The sequence below is a fragment of the Lissotriton helveticus genome, chromosome 3_2 (assembly GCF_964261635.1).
Source record: "Lissotriton helveticus chromosome 3_2, aLisHel1.1, whole genome shotgun sequence".
NCBI classification, from domain to species: domain Eukaryota; kingdom Metazoa; phylum Chordata; class Amphibia; order Caudata; family Salamandridae; genus Lissotriton; species Lissotriton helveticus.
In genome coordinates, this window is record NC_136062.1 from 176357576 (window position 1) to 176379502 (window position 21927).

Consider the following 21927-nt stretch of genomic DNA (forward strand, 5'->3'; position numbering starts at 1 on the left):
ACTTTCTTGAACTTTGTATACAGTCAATTGAAATGTTTTGAAGTAAATACGTTTCTTGCAGTATATGTAGCCATCACTTCTATGATGCCCATATAGAATTCACTGACGTTTTCCAAACTAAAAAAGAGAATGCATAATAAGGACTTTCTGACCAACAGAGAGGGAAAACCTTAAGTGTGGGTTCTTACCAATCTCTGCAGCAATCAAGGAAAATAAGTTTCCTTGGGAGGGGTTACAGAACCTTTTTGTTTTTAAGGAATCTCCAAGCATTTTAGGTATACATGCCGACATGGTGGTATTTCTGCTGCACCTGTGGCATTACAAACAATACCTTTATATAGTAAGGTCTAAGATTTTAAATTGGTACCAGAAAAATCCTTAATAGAAAACTGGTCCAACGACTCCAGTTACAACAAAAATGTATTTTCGTCCAAAATATCTTAAACCTTCGCAAACTCTATGTAAATCTGATGCTTAACACTAAACATTATCCTTACCATAACTCTGACCTCCCACTGAACCCCTTACTCTAATGACTTTTTACCCAAACATAAATTTAAATATTTTAAATGTTTTATTTTAAACGGGTAGGATGTACAGCATCAATCCCAGAAAACAGCACCTTTTATAGTCATTACAAACCATATTGATCGCCAGAAATTCTATCACATTACTTAACAGAACCACACCTCCAACCTTCTGCATGACAAATACTACACTTCCGACCCTAGTCCTATCCTTCTTTGCCCCTGGGCCCATCCAGTGTGATATCTGATGATGACGTCATGCCTTTTTATGTGGGTTCATCAATGGTAATTAGGAAATGAAACAATTATTTATGATTCTTGGCAGTGCCCTTTACGTAACCAATACAAAATAGGGGCCCCCTGAGAACGATGTAGGGCAGACCAGCAGGGGAAAGAAAACCACTTACAATCAAAAGGATGGCTGCCCTATATGTTCCAATTAATGGCTCATAAGGAGTCCAGGGATTTCAATTCCGCAATTTTGAGCTCACTGCATTTCAAGGCCGCACCACATCATAAACGAAACAAGAAATAGAAAAGTAAAAAAAAAGTCTTTTCTTTTTCAGAATATACTTTTTTTTCTTTTTCACAATTGTGTCATAAAATATCGCTTCACATGACAGTATTTCAATCATAAAAACAGCCCCACATAACCCTCAAATCTTTCATTCAAACACAACAGAATCACTCCTCTAACATATCCTCATGCAACCATCCATTACATTCAGCTTATAACCAGTGATACAACATCATCCATACATATCTCCAAGTTATACACTGAGGATGTCCTGCAGTGTCTTCTCAGCAGAGCGCCGGAGACCAAAGATGATAATATCAGGACGGGAAGTAGAAGCGCCAAAGCGTGTTTCGGTGCCAGGCCCAGTCTACGGCCGCACCTTCTTCAGGGCACATACACGATGGGAAATGGGGGGGCAGACCATATCACAAGGCGGCCAATCTATGGTAGACAAAAAACATGCTTTGATAATCATGACATCGCAGGGTTTTGTTTAAAACAGAATTCATATCTTTAGAGAATTAGAGTCCTTTAATGCATTGCATTATTCAGACATTAGTGGAAAGACAAGATTCATGATTTATTATTATAGGTCTCTTTCATATTGTTACATATAATTTCATTGCCTATGTAGTGAGCTCAAACATTGCGCACAATTATGAATAACCTCGAATTAAAAGAATCTCACCCAGCAGCTGCTGGCGAGAGCAGGAATCCCTAGGAATTAAACAGACTCATTCACACACACATATATTCTCAGCATTAACTAGATTAGGGTAAATGCACTACACAGAGGGTTGGATTTCGGCAGGCATCCTATAGACTGCATAAAGGGTACAATTTCGTCAAAGATCCTATAAGAACACAGCACTTCAAATTTTGACCGCAGTGTCAAATTCAGAGTCAGAATGGAGATTATTTCCTTGACAAGTTAACTCGACATTTACCTCACACCTGTGAAACAGGATATACGATGTAATGAAGATCCTTCAAAGTTACTAGAAGGTGGCTATTCGTAGGAGCAGAGCACCAATAATGAGTTACACTGCCAGCGAGTCTCCAACTTCGCACTGATTCTGCAGCATAGATATAAAAGAGATGAAGAAGAAAAAATGAAGGGCCCGTCTAGCACCTGTTAAAGTACAGGGAAGAGGACATGGGGGGGGGGGCTTACCAAGGGGCTTCTGTTCGGCAGAAAACAGATATAGCAGGTCTTTAACTGGAGTTCCGAGGTGAGACAGTTCTCAAAGCAATAGATTTTTAAAAAACACGGCTAGCAGTCCGGAAGCACGCCTGTAACAAGAGACATGCGGTTCATGAGCTGTCTGACTTTTATACATAATATTCTCCGATGGTACCTCGAGATCCGAGGTGAAACAGTTCCATAAACCATTGATTTTAAAAAACACGGCTAACAATCAGGAGAAACGCCTGAAACGACAGACGTGCACTTCAAGGGCAGTCTAAATCTTGCGCTACATATTCTCCGAGAGTAGGGGAGAAGTCCCTTCTGCGGATATTCACAAAAGCGCTAATCACCGTCCTATTGCTTAAATGGACCAACAAGACCAATATCATAACACCTACCGTCAAGGCGGCAAGTAGGATTGACTGCTCCGAGGTGAGTCTGTACGGGCCTCGGGAGAAATCTGATTCAATAGTTCGATAACTTGTAAGCTCTGTAAGTAGGAAATAAAAAAGCATAAAAATAAGAAACGACTCGCAGCAGTCAGTCGGTTCTACTTAAACAGAGGTTTTTTTGTGTATATCCAGTCCCAAGGACAACAATCACCTAATGAAAGGGGCGTTTAGACCAACAGATAGGGAGTTCTACAAAAAATGCTGCTGCCTTTCGCATAATGCTGTAATGCAGGACCAGACATCAAGATTTTGAGCTTCGCAAGTACGCATGCCTAATAAGCAGAGGCTCCTGTCTCAGTGTTCCCGTGATTTCTCCGCCGCACGTTCTGTCTGTAATGGATCCGCACATCAGATTTCTACTCGGCGTCTGACGATTTTTAAAGAGGGTAGGGGATACGCCCCCTCAACCGATAGGCCGTTAATCACAGTTCACATGCTTACAGGCCATAGAGGGTAGATCTAAGTGCCGACATGGACGGACTTCAAGTGTGGGATTCGCAGTGTTGCCTTCCCCGAATACAATATAAGCAAAACCTCTTTAGATCGAGGAAAAGGATCCGATCAGGGCTATGGCCGACGGTTCGCCCCATGCCAAGGACAAGATATATAAAACTAGGCTGAGATCGAAATTACAGCAGTTGGAGGATGAAAAAATTGCTTACAGAAATTAAAAAATGAGAGAATTGCGTAAAGGCAGGGTGCAGGAGGGAGAGGTCAGTGAGGGCTCGTAGAAGGGAACAGCAACTTATGCTCACAAGATCGCATTTTCCCAAGGGCAGAGGTCATTAAGTCCCGAATTGACTGCATCCAATAAAAATATCCAAAATACCTCCCTCTTTTTTCTCAGAGGTGGCATCTCTACCTGGCACAGTGTGAACTTTCTCGAATAGACCATTTCAACACCATTTCAGTGTGTTTAGCTGAGATCCAATGAGACACAAGTGGGGCCCCACTTTTCTGGTTACGAATATTGGATTTGTGCTCGCCGAATCTGGTACGGCACTCCCGTCCCGTTTCCCCAACATAGGGTAGCCCACACGGGCAGAGGATCACATACACTATGTTGTTAGTTCGACGGTTGCTCATATCGTTAAATTTAATGTTGCGGTTGGCGATAGTCAGGGTACTACCCGTGAGGGCATGTGCACAGGCATGGCAAGTTCCACACCGATGGTTACCTTCCACAGGGGGGAGACCAAATACTCCAATCTGCTTGGGTTCTCTAGATTTCTGCACCGCTCCTCGCACCAAATGGTTGCAGAGATTTTTGTTCCGGCGGAAAGCTAAAATAGGTTTAGGGATTTGCTTTCCGGGTTCGTTGGTGTTCAAGATGTGCCACTGGGAGTTGACCACTTGCCGAAGTTTGTTGTTAAACGTGGAGTGTTTAGTAATACATACCAATCGTTCCTGTTTCTCTTGGTTTCGCTCTTGAAACATGCTATCTCGGTTGTAGTACCTTGCACGCTTGAAGGAGTCCCTGATGAGGCGATGGGGATACCCTCGCTGGGATAGTTTCACTTTCAGAGTGTCTGATTGTTGAAGGAAATCTCTCAGGGAGCAATTCCTCCTCAGTCTTTGGAACTGACTAAAGGGGATCGAGTCTCGTTGATAGCGGGGGTGAAAACTCACGTACTCCAGCAACGTATTCTTGGCGGTTGGTTTAGAATAGAGTGACACAATAAGCTGTCCTTCAATGTGTCTTACCCACACATCCAAGAACTCAACCTTCATATTGCTGGAGTTAGCAGTAAACCGGAGGTTCAGGTCGGCCAAATTGATCTAGCTGATGAATTCTTCCAGCGATGCCTGGTCGCCACTCCAGATGAAGAAAATATCATCAATGAAGCGCGACCAGGCTCGCACATTTTCGTAAAATGGGGCCACCTCGTTGTGGATGTTAGTTTCTTCAAAGTGGCCCATATATAAACTGGCCACGCTGGGGGCACACGAGGCCCCCATGGTAACACCCTTGACTTGGTGAAAATACTGCTGGTTGAACTCGAAGTAGTTCTCACCCAACACGATCCTCAAGAAGTCAAGGATTACGGTGGCATTCTGAAGATTAGCTTGTCTGGTCAGAATTTCCTCTAGAACTTGTAGAGCCCCTTCCTGGGGGATATTGGAATACAGGGATTCCACATCCATGGTGACCAGCAGTTCACTGTTGGAATCAAAAGGCAATTTTTCAATCTTGGAAATAAAATGGCCTGTGTCCCTGACAAAAGATTTAAGCTTGCATACCAAGGGTTTCAGGAAGTTGTTGATATATTTCGATAAAGGCTCCGTAGCTGCCCCAATGGTGGAAACAATGGGGCGCATGGGCGGATCAGTACGATCTTTGTGGACTTTGGGAAGACCATAGATAATAGGCATCCTGGTATAGGTTGGAGTGAGGTACTCTGCTTCCTTGGCACAGATGAGGCCACTCAACTGCTGCAGTCACTTCAGTAAGGATGCGTCGTTTAAGGGCTTCCTCCGGGCATCTCATGATACGGTTGTAATGAGTATCAGAGGACAGGAGGTTGTTCATCTTCTCAACATAAGTGGTGGTTTTAAACACAACAATTCCACCGCCTTTATCACAAGGCTTGATGGTAAGTTTGGGATTCTCGCACAGTTGTTTAAGGGCCAAATTTTCTTCCACAGTAATGTTGTGACCTGGATATGGAACAAACTTCAACATTTTGTCCAACTTGCTAACGACCACTTTTTCAAAGACTCCGACCTCGGCTCCAAGAACATCAAGGCTCGGAGTAAAATTGGTCGGTGGTTTGAGGCCAGAGACATTTTCAGAGTCAACACATGCTGGTCTGGACAGAGAATTTTTTTAAGGCGAATCTTCCTGAAGAACGCATGAATGTATTTAATCAATTCAAATCGGTCTAGTTTGGCAGAAGGGACAAATGACAGGCCATGAGATAGAAGGGCCATACTCATCCGAGATATTAGTATCTGATAGATTGAACACCGGTATATTGTTCATCTCCTCCAGTACGGAGTGTTCCTGGTCTGTATATATCTTTGTGGACGGCCCTGGCCTTGATACTGCGACACTTGTGGTGTCCGGTTTCTTGATCTGGGGTTGCCTCTGCGGTTGGACAAAAAATGGTTCTGGCCATTAGATCTATTGAAAGCATCTGGGCGCTGTTGGAAACCAGAGTTATAGTTAGACTCATGGGTCGGACCATTATCCTCATCTGAATCAGTGGTATCAGAGAAAGTTTGTACTCTTCTGTTTCCTCCACAGGGATTTTCCTGATGACGATCTCCCCCTTCCGAGTTGGTGTAGAAATGGGGGGTTAGATATGGATATGCCTTCTCCTGCGAGAACAATCGTACATCTTTTTTGAATTTCTCCATTTTTCTTTTTAGGAGATATTCGGCAAAGGAGTCGATCTCAAGATTGATCTCCTCTAGTTTTTCCTTGCCCAGATCGACCGGATTATCTTTCTTAAGTTTTTCCTCCAACTCTTCAATTTCCTTAGCCAAGGCCGCCAGGACCTCACGGGCCGTCTCCACAATGAGCATCATATAATCTCTAGAGCACCTGTTGGATACAAGTGCCCATTTTTCTAAGAAATGACGCAGTTCAACAAATAGCCCAGGGATATTCCTCACTCTTAGGCCGAGTGGTATAGTTCCGGCCTTTAAATAATCCAACATGAATTTGGCATGTGCCTCGGTACGGAGAGATTTTTTCCTGAGGTTAAATAGCTTGTGCCCTTTACGTCCATACACAACATTTATTCACACTGTTAAAAACCCCTCCTTAAGATACTGCCAAATGCAGTACATATCTGCAGTCCCTTCCCACCGGTCGGCTACCCTTTGGTTATAAACACCATGGTTCACACCTGTGAGATTCTGCATTCTGTAGTGATATGCTGAGTCTTTGAAACCCTGAATATCAATCAATCAAGTATTTGTAGAGCGCACTACTTACCCGTGAGGGTCTCAAGGCGCTAAAGGGGGGTGGGGGGGAGCTGCTACTGCCCGAACATCCAGGTCTTGAGAAGTCTCCTGAAGGTCAGCAGGTCCTGGGTCTGTCGCAGGTGGATGGGGAGGGTGGTCCATGACTTGGCTGCAAGGTGTGAGAAGGATCTGCCGCTAGTGGTCTTTCGATGTATGCGGGGAACGGTGGCGAGGTCAGAGCAGCAAAGATGGCGAATCGGAGCGTAGAAGGTGAGTCGTTTGAGGTATGTAGGTCCGGCGTCGTTGAGTGCTTTGTGAGCATGGGTGAGGAGCTTGAAGGTGATCCTCTTGTTGACGGGGAGCCAGTGCAGGTCTATCAGGTGGGCAGTGATCTGGCTGTGGTGGGGGATGTCGAGGACGAGGCGTACTGAGGCGTTCTGTATGCGCTGGAGTCTTTTCCGGAGTTTGGCTGTGGTTCCTGCGTAGAGGGTGTTGCCGTAGTCCAGCCTGCTGGTGACGAGGGCCTGGGTGACCGTTCTTATGGTTCCAGTGGGAATCAATTTGTAGATCTTGCAAAGCATGCGGAGGGGGTTGAAGCAGGAGGAGGTGACGGCGTCGACTTGCTGGGTCATAGACAGTGATGAGTCTAGGATGAACCCCAGGTTGCGTGCGTGGTCGGAGGGTGTCGGCGCGGCTCCCAGCAAGACCGGCCACCAGGAGTGGTCTCAGGCAGAGGGGTGGGGCCGAGGATGAGGATCCCCGTCTTGTCCGCGTTCAGTTTCTTCATCCATTTGGCGATGGCCTTCATTCCTTCATGGAAGTTGGTCTTGGCAGTGGTGGGGTCCTTGGTGAGGGAGAGGATCAGCTGGGTGTTGTCTGCTTATGAGTCGATAAAAACAGCTAAGAGGTCTTTTAGTTTTCCAGAATTACTGGACGCACTTCCTAGGTGACCGCAAGGTGATATACTTATCAGTAGACAGTTTAGGCAATGAGGCGAGCGGTAATACCTCTCAACCGCTCCAATGGGGACCAGCGAGCTGATCCACAGCTACAGAAAAAGCAACTATGCCCCTGCTCTATAAACATTCAGTGAGTAAATGGTAATAATAGTGTAAGTTTTTTTGAACACAAATCTAATACTTAAGGCATTAAAACAAATCTAAACATTTCCTAAATCTCCGAGAATGAGTATATATGCATGGAGATACATAGATGGAGATACAGTCTGTTCTTGGTGTGGTCACTTCTGTTTATTGTTCCATTTCAAAAGCCAACACGTGTTTCATCGCAGGGAACAAACTGCGAATCTTCAGGGCCTCGTAGGAAAACGATATGGTAGAGGTTCTTTAGACAAACGCCCAGTTCGGGCGTTACGTGGAATCCTGAATCGGATCTCCAAAATAATTCGTCGGGTTGTGCGAAATCTCGTTAATCCCCGTGTGAAGCGGTAACCGGGAGGAGAAATATGTTAGTGGATATGCGGGTACGCCGTTTTGTCCACGTCGGCAATTAACCTAGTCGTTGTCGATCTCCCTCTCTTAGGTTTCCCGGCGCCGTGTATCAGGTACGGACGTTCCCTTTTTCCATAGGTCTTATGACGGCGGGATGCATTTAGTGCTGTAGCTGGGGTTGGCGAGTCCCTTCATGATGTTGAAGAGCTCTTTGCTGTTGTGTGCGTTATTGTCTATATGTTCCTTGAAGGAGGTCTGTTTGGCGGTTCGAATGAGTTGGTGAAGCCTGCAGCTGTCGTGCTCGAGGGCTGCATGATTGTTCAGTGTCTGTTCTTGGCGCCACTTCTCGAGTCTTCGGTAGGTCTGTGTGGATGCCTGGAGGTCTTTGTTGAACCAGATGGCCCTTCTGTCAGTGCCTCTGTTTCTTGATCGAGGTGAGAGTGTTGGCGCAGTCGTTGATCCATTGCCTGAGGTTACGGGCGGCTGTGTCGGTGTGGTCGGTTGGTGGGTCTCGGGCGAGGGTGGTGATTAGGTGGTCTTCGGTGACCTTGTTCCAGCTGCGATGGGGGATTTGTTGCGGGTGGTTGTGTGCAGTCTCTTTCTTGAAGGAGAAGTGGATGCAGTAGTGGTCGGTCCTGTGCAGTTCGGTGATATGGCTGAAGGTGATGTGGTTGCTGGCAGAAAAGATGGGGTCGAGCGTGTGTCCGGCGGAGCGGGTGGGTGTTGTGACGAGCTGTTTGAGTCCGAGGTTGTCGAGCAGGGTGGTAGAGTTGCTGTTGTTGGTGTTGGTGTTCTCGAGGTGGAAGTTAGGGTCTCCGAGGAAGATGTAGTCTGTGGAGACCCGGGCGTGCATGCTGATGTCGGTGATGGAGTCGCTGAACTGTGTCCTGGGGTCTGTAAACAATAGTGCATAGGATATGCTGAATTAGAAGAAAGTAATAAATCTATAGTTCCAGAAGCACATGGAAAGTATCTAGATACATAAAGGAAGTATATGTAGATTAAAGATATTGAAAGAGGTATAGAGAAGTGCTTTGGAAAAAGTAGTAGATAGAGGTTTGAGATGAGTCGAGTAGTTGACGTAGAGGATATATTGAGAGGTATAGGGTGAGAAAAGGGGTATTGCATTTTATGCTTTTTTAGGAGAAAAGTAATAAATATAGAGATCCAAGAACATGTAACGAGTATATAGATGCTTAAAGTAGGTAAGTAGATGTAGATTAAAGATGCATTAGATAAACTCTGGTTTCAAATGTTGTTGTACTTAAAAACATTTTTTTTAAACCTAATTAATCTACATGTTTATAAAAAGCAATACACATATATATGTACATATCTATAATGCAAATACATGCTTATATACAGAGTGATATGCTTTATATTTCTGTCTGCGTATGACGCTTATGTGGGGAAGAGCCAATTCTGGAGTAGTTTTCTGAAGATAAGATGGTTGTCTGTGGCTCTTATGTTGGGGTGGGGGGCGGTAGAGAGTTCCATAGTTTGACTGCTTGAACAGAGAAGGATGTGCCGCCCATGTTTTTTTTCTTTTAAGAAACAAATTCTCTACACACGTGTTGAAATTATAAGCATGAAATAGCACCTATGTATCACAATACGGCATGTCTTGTATTTATCATTCATTTATTCGGTTTCTTCTGTAGGCAAAGTATGTTCTGTACTTCACTCGGTTTGTTTTTTAGGCAACACATGTTTCAACACTGTTTCATGGGATTACCCTGTAACTTCTTCAGGCCTATTGTCAGTGTCTTGATCTCTTATTTTCGGTGACACTTCAAACTCGAAAAGGGTTTCTGTTTGTGGAGTACTAGTCCTGGAGATGTCTTCTCCTGTGGTTTATCCTTTTCTTTTCCTTTTTTCTTTATTATTCAGTATGGCACGTTAGGTTGCAGAATAACAACCTGCTGCCCGATCGGCAGGATTGTTAGGGTTAGATTTCCCAGATCCAGCGTGTACCCCGCTAGAGTCCGCTTTGATACATAAATGCTATTTTATGCTGATAATTTCAAAACTTGTGCAGAGGATTTGTTTCTTTGTAGTAAAGTGGTCTGGTGACTACGCACTTGGAGATGTGGTGGTTTTTCCCTACCTGACGCACCGAGACAGATTTTGCTATAACTTCTTGATATATGCCATATAACCTGAGAGCACCATTTACCTGTTGTCTACCACAGTTGTATTTATTTAACGTTTTTTTCTTTTATGCTGGGATTTTGAGGCGAGATGCCACTCTAGAGCAGAGGTTCCTTTGTGGGATGTGTTTGGTGATTTTACTCCTGATGAAGAGCAGTCCCATGCCATCTACCGCTTTGTGGGTGATACAAAGCAGCTTCAATGTGGATCTTCTAGCAACTGGTAACCAATGCAGGGCTTTCAAGGCAGAGGAGATGTGGTCTCATGGTTATATATGCAAGAGTAGTCTATAAGCCAAGTTCTGAATCTGTTGTCTTTTCAATGGTCATTAAAGGTGATAAGAAAATTCTTCACCACAGCTGTGAAGCAGGCAAGGAGAGCGGAGGCGCAGGGGGGCACGGGGAGTGCAGCTCGACCCCCCACCCACCCCGGCCGGGCTCTCCCTGCCAGCGCCTGCCGGCAGCCACTGTGGCAGGGGAGATCTCCCCCGCTCTCCCACCTTCAGCTTCTTCCTGGTCTTTGTTGAAAGATTTCTGACACTCACTCGAAAGAGCCATATCCAGAGTAACCCACTCCGAGGCCACCAGTGACCCTTGGAGGCCACTGCAAACATTGTTGCCGGTGGTGCAGCCGCACCCAGGAAGGAGCTCCTTTTTACAAGAGCTCGTTACTGGCCCCGCCAGAGTGCTGACTCTCCCACTTCTCATTCTGTGAGGCCCTTCCAGCGCCTCTCGAGTGGACGGGGAGCTGGCATAAAGCGCTTTCTGCTCTCCAGCCTAGTCTACAGAGAGCACTTGAGTAAACTTCTGCTCCATGGGACTTGGTCTGGTTCTCATTAGAGGGGGAAAGAGAGCCAGTGAAGCTATATTTCCAATTTCAGTAAAATTAAAAACGCTTTCTTGGTTTTCTTCCCAATGCCGAGCTCCCCCCGAAGCCCTGGGACTCAGAGGCTGCTCTTCAACGAGGAAGCCTATTTTATTTACTTCGCCCCCACTCTGCGAACATAACAAGCGGCTGCTCACGACATGGCCCTGGGTGCTGCGAGAACTACAGAGGCAGAAGCAGTCTGCCCGCTGCCTCCCTGGGCGCCGGCTGGAGAGGCTCGGGGCCTCGGCCGCAATGCCTGGTACCTCTCAGCAGCGCGATGCTGAATGATGACAGGAGCAGTGCTTAATTTGAGCCGGGGGTTCCTGGTGCTCGGGCCTGCTAGTAAATAAAGAAGAATATTGAAATGGGTCCCAATCAGACCTTAGATTGATGTCCTTAACTGTAATGGCTAATAACATCGATCAGTTTATATAAAATGTTAAGGTTTCTTCTTTCAGTGATTTAGTTACTGATTTTGTTGTTGTTGCAGTTTTATATAGCGTGGACTCGACCCGAAGGCATTTGTGCACATTACATGAACACCAGTTACATTACACAAGACCACTTTCATTTCTGGTTTAGGACTTGTGCCCTGTGTTTCCCCACTATTCACAGGAAGGGACAATTGCACGTGCTGTTTAGTTAAGTTGTCCGCAGGGAGTCTGCGAGGACAATGAGGAAGTGGAGCAGCGGGCACTTGTGATCTGCTGGAAATACCGGGTGTGGGAGGGGCTCGCTCAGTGTGAGGAGATATTCCACCAGATACAGGTAAAGCCCGGCAGCATTTCACACCAGGACTGCAGCCCAAGGGCTCACAATCTGGAGTGGTTCATGCTAGAACAAAGGGGGCACGCCTGCTCCCCAGGATTCATCAAGCAACGGATAGAGCACCCCTTACAGATGGAAATAAGTGTTCGCACCTAATGTGTGACCTGCTGCACTAAGCCCTCGGGTGCCCCCAGCCTCCCTCAAATCACATGAATATTTATATTACTACTTGACGGTTAGGGGATTTCCTCAGATTTCCTAGTGATTCTTTTGCCATCTCACATAGCTGTCTACAGGCTCAGCATCTCAGAGTATCACCAGACCGTCCCGTTCTTCAGCCTTCATCAACACCCTATGCTGAGACTTGCAGACACAAACTACAACAAGCATTTGCAAAGCAATAGGTCTCGCATTTGTGAATTTGAGCTGTTGGCATTGTAAATTACAATGCCTTTTATTTACATGTTGGTTTTTAAAGCATAAATAAAAGGCTTTGCCATTTATAATGCCAATAGTTTAAACTCTCACAAATGCGAGACCTATTGCATTACAAATGCTTGTCACTCCTAAGCTGGCCTTAGTCCATTCCTTGTCGGTAAGCAGTTTAATGATGTAATCTTGCCTAGGGTCTGTCCGTGTGAAGTTCACCATATAAATTAGTTTGCAATTTTTCAGGACAACACCAGCATTTCTGTCATTTTGGGTGTGATCGAGTGCCTTAAAAAAATGTTGGATGTATTTTTCAAGCGATTTAGACGCGTATTTCTGGAATTGACCATCACCAATCCCATATGGCTCTTACTTTCCATGATTGTCACACACCTGTCTACTGGATAGAGATCTGCCAGTATTGGACAACTCATTTTTCTTCATTTATCTGTTGACATAGTTTTAGAAATCTGTGCAAAAGTGTATGTGCCCATTATATGCATGCCTGGTGTGAATGACGGTTGTCTAATAACTTTATTTTACCATACAATCCCATAATTCCGAATACATGTCTGATTACATATGGTATTTGGACTGGGACCCACTCTTACCTCATCAGTTAATTTCCCAGTGGCATGTTTGAGTCTGTTCCTTTCAACAGTCTCTTTACCCAGTTACCTTTCTAGTTGAAACAGTGCATGGTATGTTGTAGGTGTGAAGCCATATAATAAAGTTCCAGGTCTGGGACCTCAAGACCTATCCTATTCCATTCCCGCTTGAGGGTGGTAAGCTTAACTCTACTCCTCTTATCCTACCCAGAGTAATTCGACCAGTAGATTATGTAGTTCAAACTCTTTGCAGGACTCCATACATTGCCCCTGCAGGACATGGATGCAGTGCGGCAAAAGACAATATTGGCCAGGGACACCTTGCAAATTGCCGACAATTAGAGTGTTACAACATTTTATATAGATTCGAAGACCTACACTATCCTTCCCATGTTCAGTTTGTATCCCTCAGCCTCCTCATGGGTTATATGGATGCCAAGATATCACAAACATGGGTCAAACATTGGTCCACCTGTTGGCAACATAGGGTCCAACATATGCCTTGTCACGCCCACCTGCAGTAAAACATTCTGCAATCTGAATGCAAGATGATCAAGCTCTAGCACAAGAAAGAGCGGAGACGAAGTGTACTCCTGCCTTGTCAGCTTTCCCAGCTCAAAATACTCCGAGACCACTTGTCCTGTCTGGACACTAGCCATGGGTCTATGAAAAGTAGGTCAAATTACTATTCGCTAGTCACTTCCTAGCCCAACACATCGCAACACCTACCACATATACTCCCAGTTTACTGGTTAAAATGCTTGTTTAATATCTTGCACAGGTGTTTCCAACTAGTCCAACGTGAGCTACCGGTACCTACCAGACACCTTCAAAGTAGCTCCCAGCCTTGAGTTCATTTTTAAATAAGTACAATGTCATATTTTCCTTTTAAATTTAAGAGAAAGTTCTGTTTAAATTGACATTATTATAATCAGGCTGCAGAAAGCAGGGCCTGATAATGAGCTGTGTGCGCAGTCAGATTCATGACCCAGGCTGGGGCACAGAGGTGAACAACTGAAGCACTGAGGTATTTAACTCAATATTGGAGCAGAGAATAAAATGGGGGAAAAATTCAGCCGAAAAGCTATATTAATGATTAAGTTGACTTCATTTTCAGTTTCTTTCTTTTCAAAGTGTCATATTTACAAACAGCAGACCTCTTGCTCCCAGTAGACACTGTGCCATAGGTATAATTGAAAAAAACAGCCTTTTTTTTTTTTTAAATTAGAAATTTAAAGTGCAGGTAAATGTTCCATATTAACTTTTGTGCAGAACACTTTTCTGCATTTTAAATTTATCCCATTAAAAAATATATATATTTTTTTTGTTTGTTATACATATAGCAGGGCCACATATGATGAAAGGTATGTCCTGTGCTGCAAATACATACAACACTGGCTCTCAGTCACCAATACAATTATATCCCATTCTTACACACAAGTTCGTACATCTCCGAAGACCACGCTCTCACTGACACACATGGCAGCCCTGTCATAGCCCCTCTGGTCAAAGTATTTTGTTCAAACCATAGTATCTGCCTCTATGGTCATTAGGCATTCAGCAGAGTCAAAGAAGCTAGGCGTGGGTGTGTCTTTGAGATACTGAAGGCTTAGCAACTCTCATTTACCAATGATTTTCTCTTATCAGCTGGAGCTCTCACTACAGTAAAGGGTTGGAGACCCCTCATCTGGCATTTCCATTGGATATTCAACCTCTTCTAGGTGCGCGGACATGAAACGCGTGACAACCTCTGCAAATTACACAATGTATTCCACTGGGGGATAAAAACGCATTGGTCCCTGTGTACCAGGTCCAGAATCCCTTCCAATAGCCTGGCTCTAGTACCTTATTAAGGATTTTCACATTCCCATTTATCATTGACCGTGGCCAGTATGCTGACACCTCTGTGGAGTCCTATCTGATTTCAGAATTGGTATCATCAGCGCCTTCCTTGTGTATTCAGGTAGTATTCTGGCCTTGAATGCTTCAGTGTATATTCCCAATACTTTCTCTGCTAATAGTCCTGTGTTTAACTGGTATAACTCAGAAGGAAAATAGTCACTCCCCAGAACCGTGGCCCTGCAGGCAGAATGTAGTGCAGCTATAATTTCTTGATTAGTGAGAGGAACGTCTAGCATTTCTCGCTGCTCAGGTGTAAGTTTTATCATAGTGCTTTCAAGTAACCTTGCATACCTTGCCAGCCTTCCCAAGTGGACCAACCAAACACCACCTGCGGATGTCTAACAAATATGTCATTGATGACCACCTGCATTCATACTTTCTACCCCAGCTTATTCATTACTTAGTATTGGTATGTGAGGATCCTCGTTTTTAATTAACCATGCCAATAAATTACCATATTTATCTTCTTCTCTGTGCAGCCTCTGTCTGTAAATTACTGTTGTGTGACAGTCCAGTCCATCCCACATGTCTGCTAGACGTTTTTGAGTTCAGAATAGTCCGTCATCTTCTCAGGGTGGAGTGGCATGTCTGCCTCTATTTTTCGTAGATGCTTTTCTTAAGACTCCAATTTTTTTTCAAGCTACATTTTAAAGCCATATGTGTTTGTCATACACTCACCTTTGACGACCCTCTTCATGGCTTCCCACTCAATTGCTTTAATTCGGGTACTGTCTTGGTTAGTTTAAAAATATTTTTACTAGTATCTCTGTAAGCCACTGTGAGAAAACCATGTCTGTCAAAGCTGCCATGTGCAGAGTCCCCAGCGGGACTCTAGATACACCCCCTGCACCTTCATAAGTGACCAATACTGACAAATGATCCGATAAGTGCCGGGTCAGGGAGTTTATCCATATAACCTTATGACCATGATGGGCTTGAACCAGGAGATAATTTAGCCGACTAGGAGTCACCGTGGCTGGGTGAAACAGGAATACAATCTGTCTGTGTGTAGCACGTCCTATAACGAGGAGCCCCCACCCTGCCATTATTTTCTTGATGCTGTTAGGCTTAGTGCCACGTTTTTGAGGGGGTTGGGTGGGGGTCTTCCCTTTGCTCCCTTCAATGCATAATGTCAGTAACCCGCTAAGACTGGGTCCGCTTGAATGTAGTGTGTCGGCTCCACAAGGATTTTACCAAAAAAGGCACCTTCATCAATATATATCCGCAGCAAATACCTGCCTTCCGGGTCAAATTTTACATTTTTAGGGCCAGATGTAGGAAGCCAAATAGAGACTGCAAACGCTGAAATTTGCAGAATTTCAGCCTTTGCGATCGCAATTTGGCTTTGAGCAATGTAGGTAAGATTAAACCTACTCGCAAAATAAGGAATCGCAAAAATTGTGATTCCCTATTTTGTGATTGCATTTAAAGAATCGCAAATTGCGATTCCCTAAATGCAGTGTAAGTAGCACAAAAGAAAGTGCGCGTAGGTGATAATTAGCGATTTCCTTTAAAAAAGCACTTTTTTGCTTTTTTAAAAGTGTCATGTGGCACACATTCATGCCCTTGTGCACACATGCACATTTCAGGGGTGCAATAGGGTGTCCTTTTGGAACCCTTGCATCCTTGAAATTGCGTCTGCAATTTGCGAGTGCCTCTTGGTTACTCACAAATTGCGGGAGCAAATCCTATTCATTCCTGTGGGCCTCTTGGCCCATGGGAATGAATGGGATGGTATTCCTTGATTGCGAATCTCAATTTGCAATTTGCAATTCGCAATCGAGGAATATTATGGAATCGCAAATATTTTTACGATTCCTACCTACATTCAATTTTGCGAGTTCTTAATAGCGATTCGGTAAAAATCGCTATTAAGGACTCGCAAAATGGAATTTACCTACATCTGGCCCCTAATTTTAAAAAGAACTTTCGGTGCCACCCATATCTCAAACACTTTGGCTTAGCCCCAGTACAAGGTTGCATACAACTGTCCCCTCCATTTCTGTGGGTCTTAGCACTGCTTCAAGAGACAAATGGAGAGATAAAATTGCAATCCCCACTCAATGCCATTTCAAATAGGCATGAACTGTGTGTTTTTTGGAATGCTTGTGCAGCCTTTGGATATTCGAGTGTAATACCTTAAATGTTCTAGCAATTTACTATAAGGCCTTTCAGGTTTTCTGGTGGGCTATGAGATGAGATCACCAGGTTATGCATCAGGTTTTTCCTTGGACTCGAGAGGAAATCTTTCATGTAGGCCATGTATGTTCTTCAAATCAAATAACGCAATAGTAGTAACAAAAACCTGTAACTTGCCCCTCCCACCCCATGGCTGTGTGTACATGAGTTTGACTAACTGCAACAAGTGGCTAGAATTTACTTAACAGTCCCAGCCTAATACCCTAACGCAATAAGAAGGCGACAAAGTTCTACCAACACTATTCGCTTGTTTGAACCACGGAGGACCCCACTCGACCTCCTGATACCACAAACCAGAACAGGGTATGCACCAATGAGCCTGATATAAGTCACTCAACAGCTCCCAGCACTCGGATAATCAGGCATTGCATCTGCATTAATATTTTATGTAGCTTTGAACAGATTTATATCACAGACCACTCCAGGATTCAGTGTAATGCCTACCCAATATTTCATAATAACTCAATAGCATCCTAATAAATAAAATATCTCATGAACATGAAGATCGTGTTACCCTTCGATCTCGCCATCCAACTTTGAACAAGCTACCAAGAGTAGGGTCCCAACGCATTTCGACTTAGGTTATGCTCTGCCTTCCTATTTTAAAGGCTGAACAATTGTCAACCATTGCAACCATCATTGGGGTCCTCGCTCAACAATTCTGGTGTCGCACGTCAGTGTGAATCTTTCGGTTTTCTCATGTGTGCTGTGCACATCCAACAAGGTTCCATCCTCCTGCACCTCAATACTTCCAGTGTAGCGAAAAGCATGTCCATTTCCTGTTGATGTTGAAAAGCTCATAAGCTGATCTGTATTGACTTCCAGTGCTCGTCTGTTCATATTGTTTTCTCCACTCATGATGGCTGTAGTCCCCTCAAGCCATTCCCATTCTGTGTCTAGAGAGAAGAAGAAATGGGTTTTACCTTCATGCTGAATTCTTAATTTTGCAAGACAAAACAGGCTGTGTTTCAGGTTCATACACCAGAGCTTTTTCTTAACTAACTGGAAATCCTTGTAGAGTCAGTGCACTTTGCTAGTTTAGTCAAAGTTAATAAGAATGGGCCTATTTTCATATTGCAGAAAGTTCACTATGCACACATGTTGTAGTATATCATTGCTGTAGTGGTGATTAAAGTGTCTAGCAATCAGGGCTCGTGGGTGCTACCTCAGAGGAAGAGGCCCCACCAGCGACCTGTGAACCTGTTCACTTGTGAAGAATTTGCATAAGTGCTTTGGCTTTAGTGTTTCTCTTATTCATTCTTCCAAGAAAGGCTATACAAAGGGAACCTCTTCCTGTTCCTGGAAACCCTTAGAAATCTCAGGTTATTGCGTTGAGTAGTCCTCCGCATCTCTTCTGCCCTCCATCTTACTAGTCTGTGTGGTCAGGGCAGCGACCATACTTTTTAAGCTGCTGGCTTCACTGAAGATTGGTCACTTGATCTTCAGTTTTAGGAACACGGTGTACAACTTTAAGTAGATCTACATGTAGCAAATTTACCTCATTGGACACAGTATCAATCTTCCCCCAAGGGCCATTCTGTATTCCTGTATGGCTGCAGTTCTGTTGTTTTGATTTGTATAACTCTATGCCCCGAATTCTCCAGCTATGGGGAACAGGAAGTTGTTGCCCTCCCCATTTTGACGTATAGTTCACAGTTGTATTGCTCCGGGCAGACTTGCTCATTTTGTGTTTACCCATAATTTCAGTTCTGAGGGACCCCCCATGGGGCGCCACACACTGGGCATACAAAGACAGGACCACTAGCCCCTACAGTTATTGGTGGTGCAGGTGTCAATATGAGCAATATTAATCTGCCTCCTTGAAAAACATTGTTACTGGTCTCACTGTCTATAGGGCTGTGTCTGCACTTTAGTTGGATTACTGCCCCTCCCCATAAGACCTCATCTCCTCATCATCATCTATGTTGGTGTAGTTTAGTTGAGTATCAATGATGTTGCCTTGGTCTGCCAGTGTTGTAGTATTCAACTCCCTCTACATTAGTAACAGATAAGGGTGGTGAGTGATATCCTCCATATTGTTCCAACCACTGTCTGTGGACCTGCTATGTTCTTCAATAAACAGTGCTGCCAGAACGCCAGATCTCCCACCAGCGAACCTCTACTCCTTCCTCACTGGTTTCAGTTCCATGACTTAATCCGCAGATTTGATCTTCACAGCCTGGCAGATGTCCCCAGCTGTCACACACAATGCCACCAGAGCACCCAACAGCATGCCCAGTTGCTCGTCTGACGAATACAACCGTTTACGACAGTAAAAGTTGTTTTTTTTACTCTGATGTCAATGGACCTTTTTAAATGTAGATGGCCGAATGCCTCTCTTTTCAAGCTGCAAATGAAATTTTAGCTACAGGGTTCGGCAAGATTCTCTGAGTGCAGGAGAGCTCCCAGGGAACGTCTATTGGGCAGCCATTTGCCTTGTCATGCCCCCAACATAAATCTAAACGTGTTCCTCATAGAAGCACTCGCCCTGTCTCTCTATTATCTTGAACCCCTAATTTATGTGTTTAATTTTTAGAACTTAGACTGTACTTTTTGATGTAGCAACCCTAAGATACATATTCTTTAAAAAAGGTTTCTTCTGTTTGGAGCAGTTATGTTCTTAGCTCTGACCACGAAAAGGGACTATTTCTTTTATTTAAATTCAAGTGGTCCAAAATTGATGCATTACCTCTTAGTACATGTACGTGTATTTTCCACAACCTAAAATGAAGATCATGTTTGTAACATCAACTGATTCTGACAAATATGATTTTAGAACGTTTCTGGCATTGTATGTTACATTTAAGCTCATTGCCATATTACAGTACTTGAATTTGTCTTACAAAACATTTTAGGAAAGAGACTATATTAGTGTACTTCATTCTTTGGGGTGAGCAGGGGTGATGGAGGCACCTCTGGGGGAGGGGGGCTGAATTGTTCAAAGTGGAGGGGATGGGTGTCAGTCTGACCAAGAGGAGCATTTATTATACTTCTAAGAAACCAAGACAAACATCGTGCATTAAGAAGTACTGTGTTTAGAAAACAAGAGTAGTGAAGCTGCCCTGTAATGTGCTACAAGTAATGTCTTGTTAGTATGTGTGGCTGTAGCAGCCCAATTTTGTAGTCCCAACCTCAAGTAGCCATATCAGTGGGCTTACCATGTGTATGTGAATGGGTTTTCTTTTAACAAACACACTTTGCAAGTTTTAGACTTTGCTCACTATGAAACAAATTGGGGTGCATACACCACAGTAAAATGGTTAGAAGATCCAAGACTGAAAACACGCGGCCTGACTACACTTTTTTGTAAGTTAACAATTTTTTTGCAATTCACAAACTAGTTAATAATGAGTTCATGACTATGGAGACTCCACAGTCAAGGCGGAGAACTCCGCTCATAAACAGAGAGGCCTATGTAAGTGTACCTTTGTGAATCAGGCCCATGGTGTCTATGATCTGACATGAAGCCAATTGTGTACCCTACAGTAAAGGCAGTGTTCCTCAGAATCAGTCTAATTGTTTAATTTGCAGTGCTCATTAAAATATGTTCCTTTTTTGTATCTCCATCAGTGCCTCTTCTGAAGACATTCAGCTTCCTGGGCTTTGAGGTTGTGCGGCCAGGACATCCATGCGTTCCATGCCGACCTGATGTCATGTTCATGGTTTATGCGCTGGATCAGACCTCCTCAGATGAAGACTAGTCTGCGATCGTGGAATGTTGCATATTTTTTTTCTGTGTGATGATACTTTGTGTGTGTGTTTTTCATGAAAAGCTTGAGGAGGGCAGATCAGCATTGATTTTAGCACCTTTTGTGGCAAAGGGAACACGCAAGAACCTCTAGGACTGGCATTGCATCTTTTTTCAATTGTTACTTTTGCTTTGTTTTTTCTTAAGTTTACTTTTTTCTTGGAAATGTGTCTTACTTGGAGATCAGTACGTACGTATGCATACAAGTCTCAACATATATACGCGAACAGGTATTTGCTAAGTAGTTAATGATGTTTATGAACCAATGTAGATGATTTTTAAACTTCACTTGTGTGGTACACTTTGTAGCCTAGTATCACCTCGTGCCTGAGGTAATGTAATAAAAGACCCACTTGATGAGGGTGAAAATGTTCAATATTGGCTGTCTTAGTTTAACCCGTACATTTGCTTTTCCAGGTCAAAAGACTATTTTGACTGTTACCCTGGTTCAGTAGAGTATGGGCTACATTTTTTAGCAGTTCGTTTTCATTAAGAATGTATTGCTTGTGAAAAGGTTTGGAATGACAGCACTAGTAATATGATCTGAAACGATTCAGTTCAAGTTTTATTTAAGATTCGTAACTTCGATGCTGTCCATATAAAACAATTTAAAACTGTAAAAGACAGTCATAAATCCGACATGCAGTATTTCATAAAACTACATTACATTCCCAAATATTAAGATAAAAAGTGACATTGTCCAAAGAGCTTCTTTAATATCATCACAGTAGTGCCCGGCTAATCAACAGTACTAAAACATTGGAAAAGGAAAACCAACCTGGGTTATTTCATAAAACTAGAACACATTACCATCCATTAAAGGAGAAAAAGTGACCTCATGCGAAATGCTTCCTTAAAGTCCATATACATCCTTAGTAGAGTAGTACCAGGCTATAATCAACAGTACTAAAACATTGGAAAAGGAAAGCAAAGAAAAATTAACATCATGCAAAGTACTGCCATGACTTCGATATACATCATACATACAAACCATCTACTGGTTGTTTGAGTAAAACAAACAAGAAGCATTCAAACATTGAGCAAAACTCTCCTTCATAAGGGGATCATAACAATATGCCAAGAGCAATCGAAAGTCCCAACGTACAAAATTCCACTCACAAAATGAAATGTTCACTACTGCAGAATTGAGAAAAGTTGAAAGAATTTAAAAATGTTGGCACTTACCGTTTCATTAGGAGGAAAAAAT

At 43.6% G+C, this 21927-nt stretch overlaps 1 protein-coding gene across 1 annotated transcript in view; it reads left to right on the top strand.

Annotated features, from left to right (window-relative positions):
* Window positions 1–21096, top strand: part of OAZ2 (ornithine decarboxylase antizyme 2) — an 85700-nt gene extending 64604 nt beyond the window's left edge. The window contains 1 exon segment of the mRNA XM_078684537.1: window positions 20543–21096. Within this exon segment, the coding sequence (XP_078540663.1) occupies window positions 20543–20673 (131 nt within the window). The 3' untranslated portion in view covers window positions 20674–21096.
* The last annotated feature ends 831 nt before the right edge of the window (window positions 21097–21927 follow it).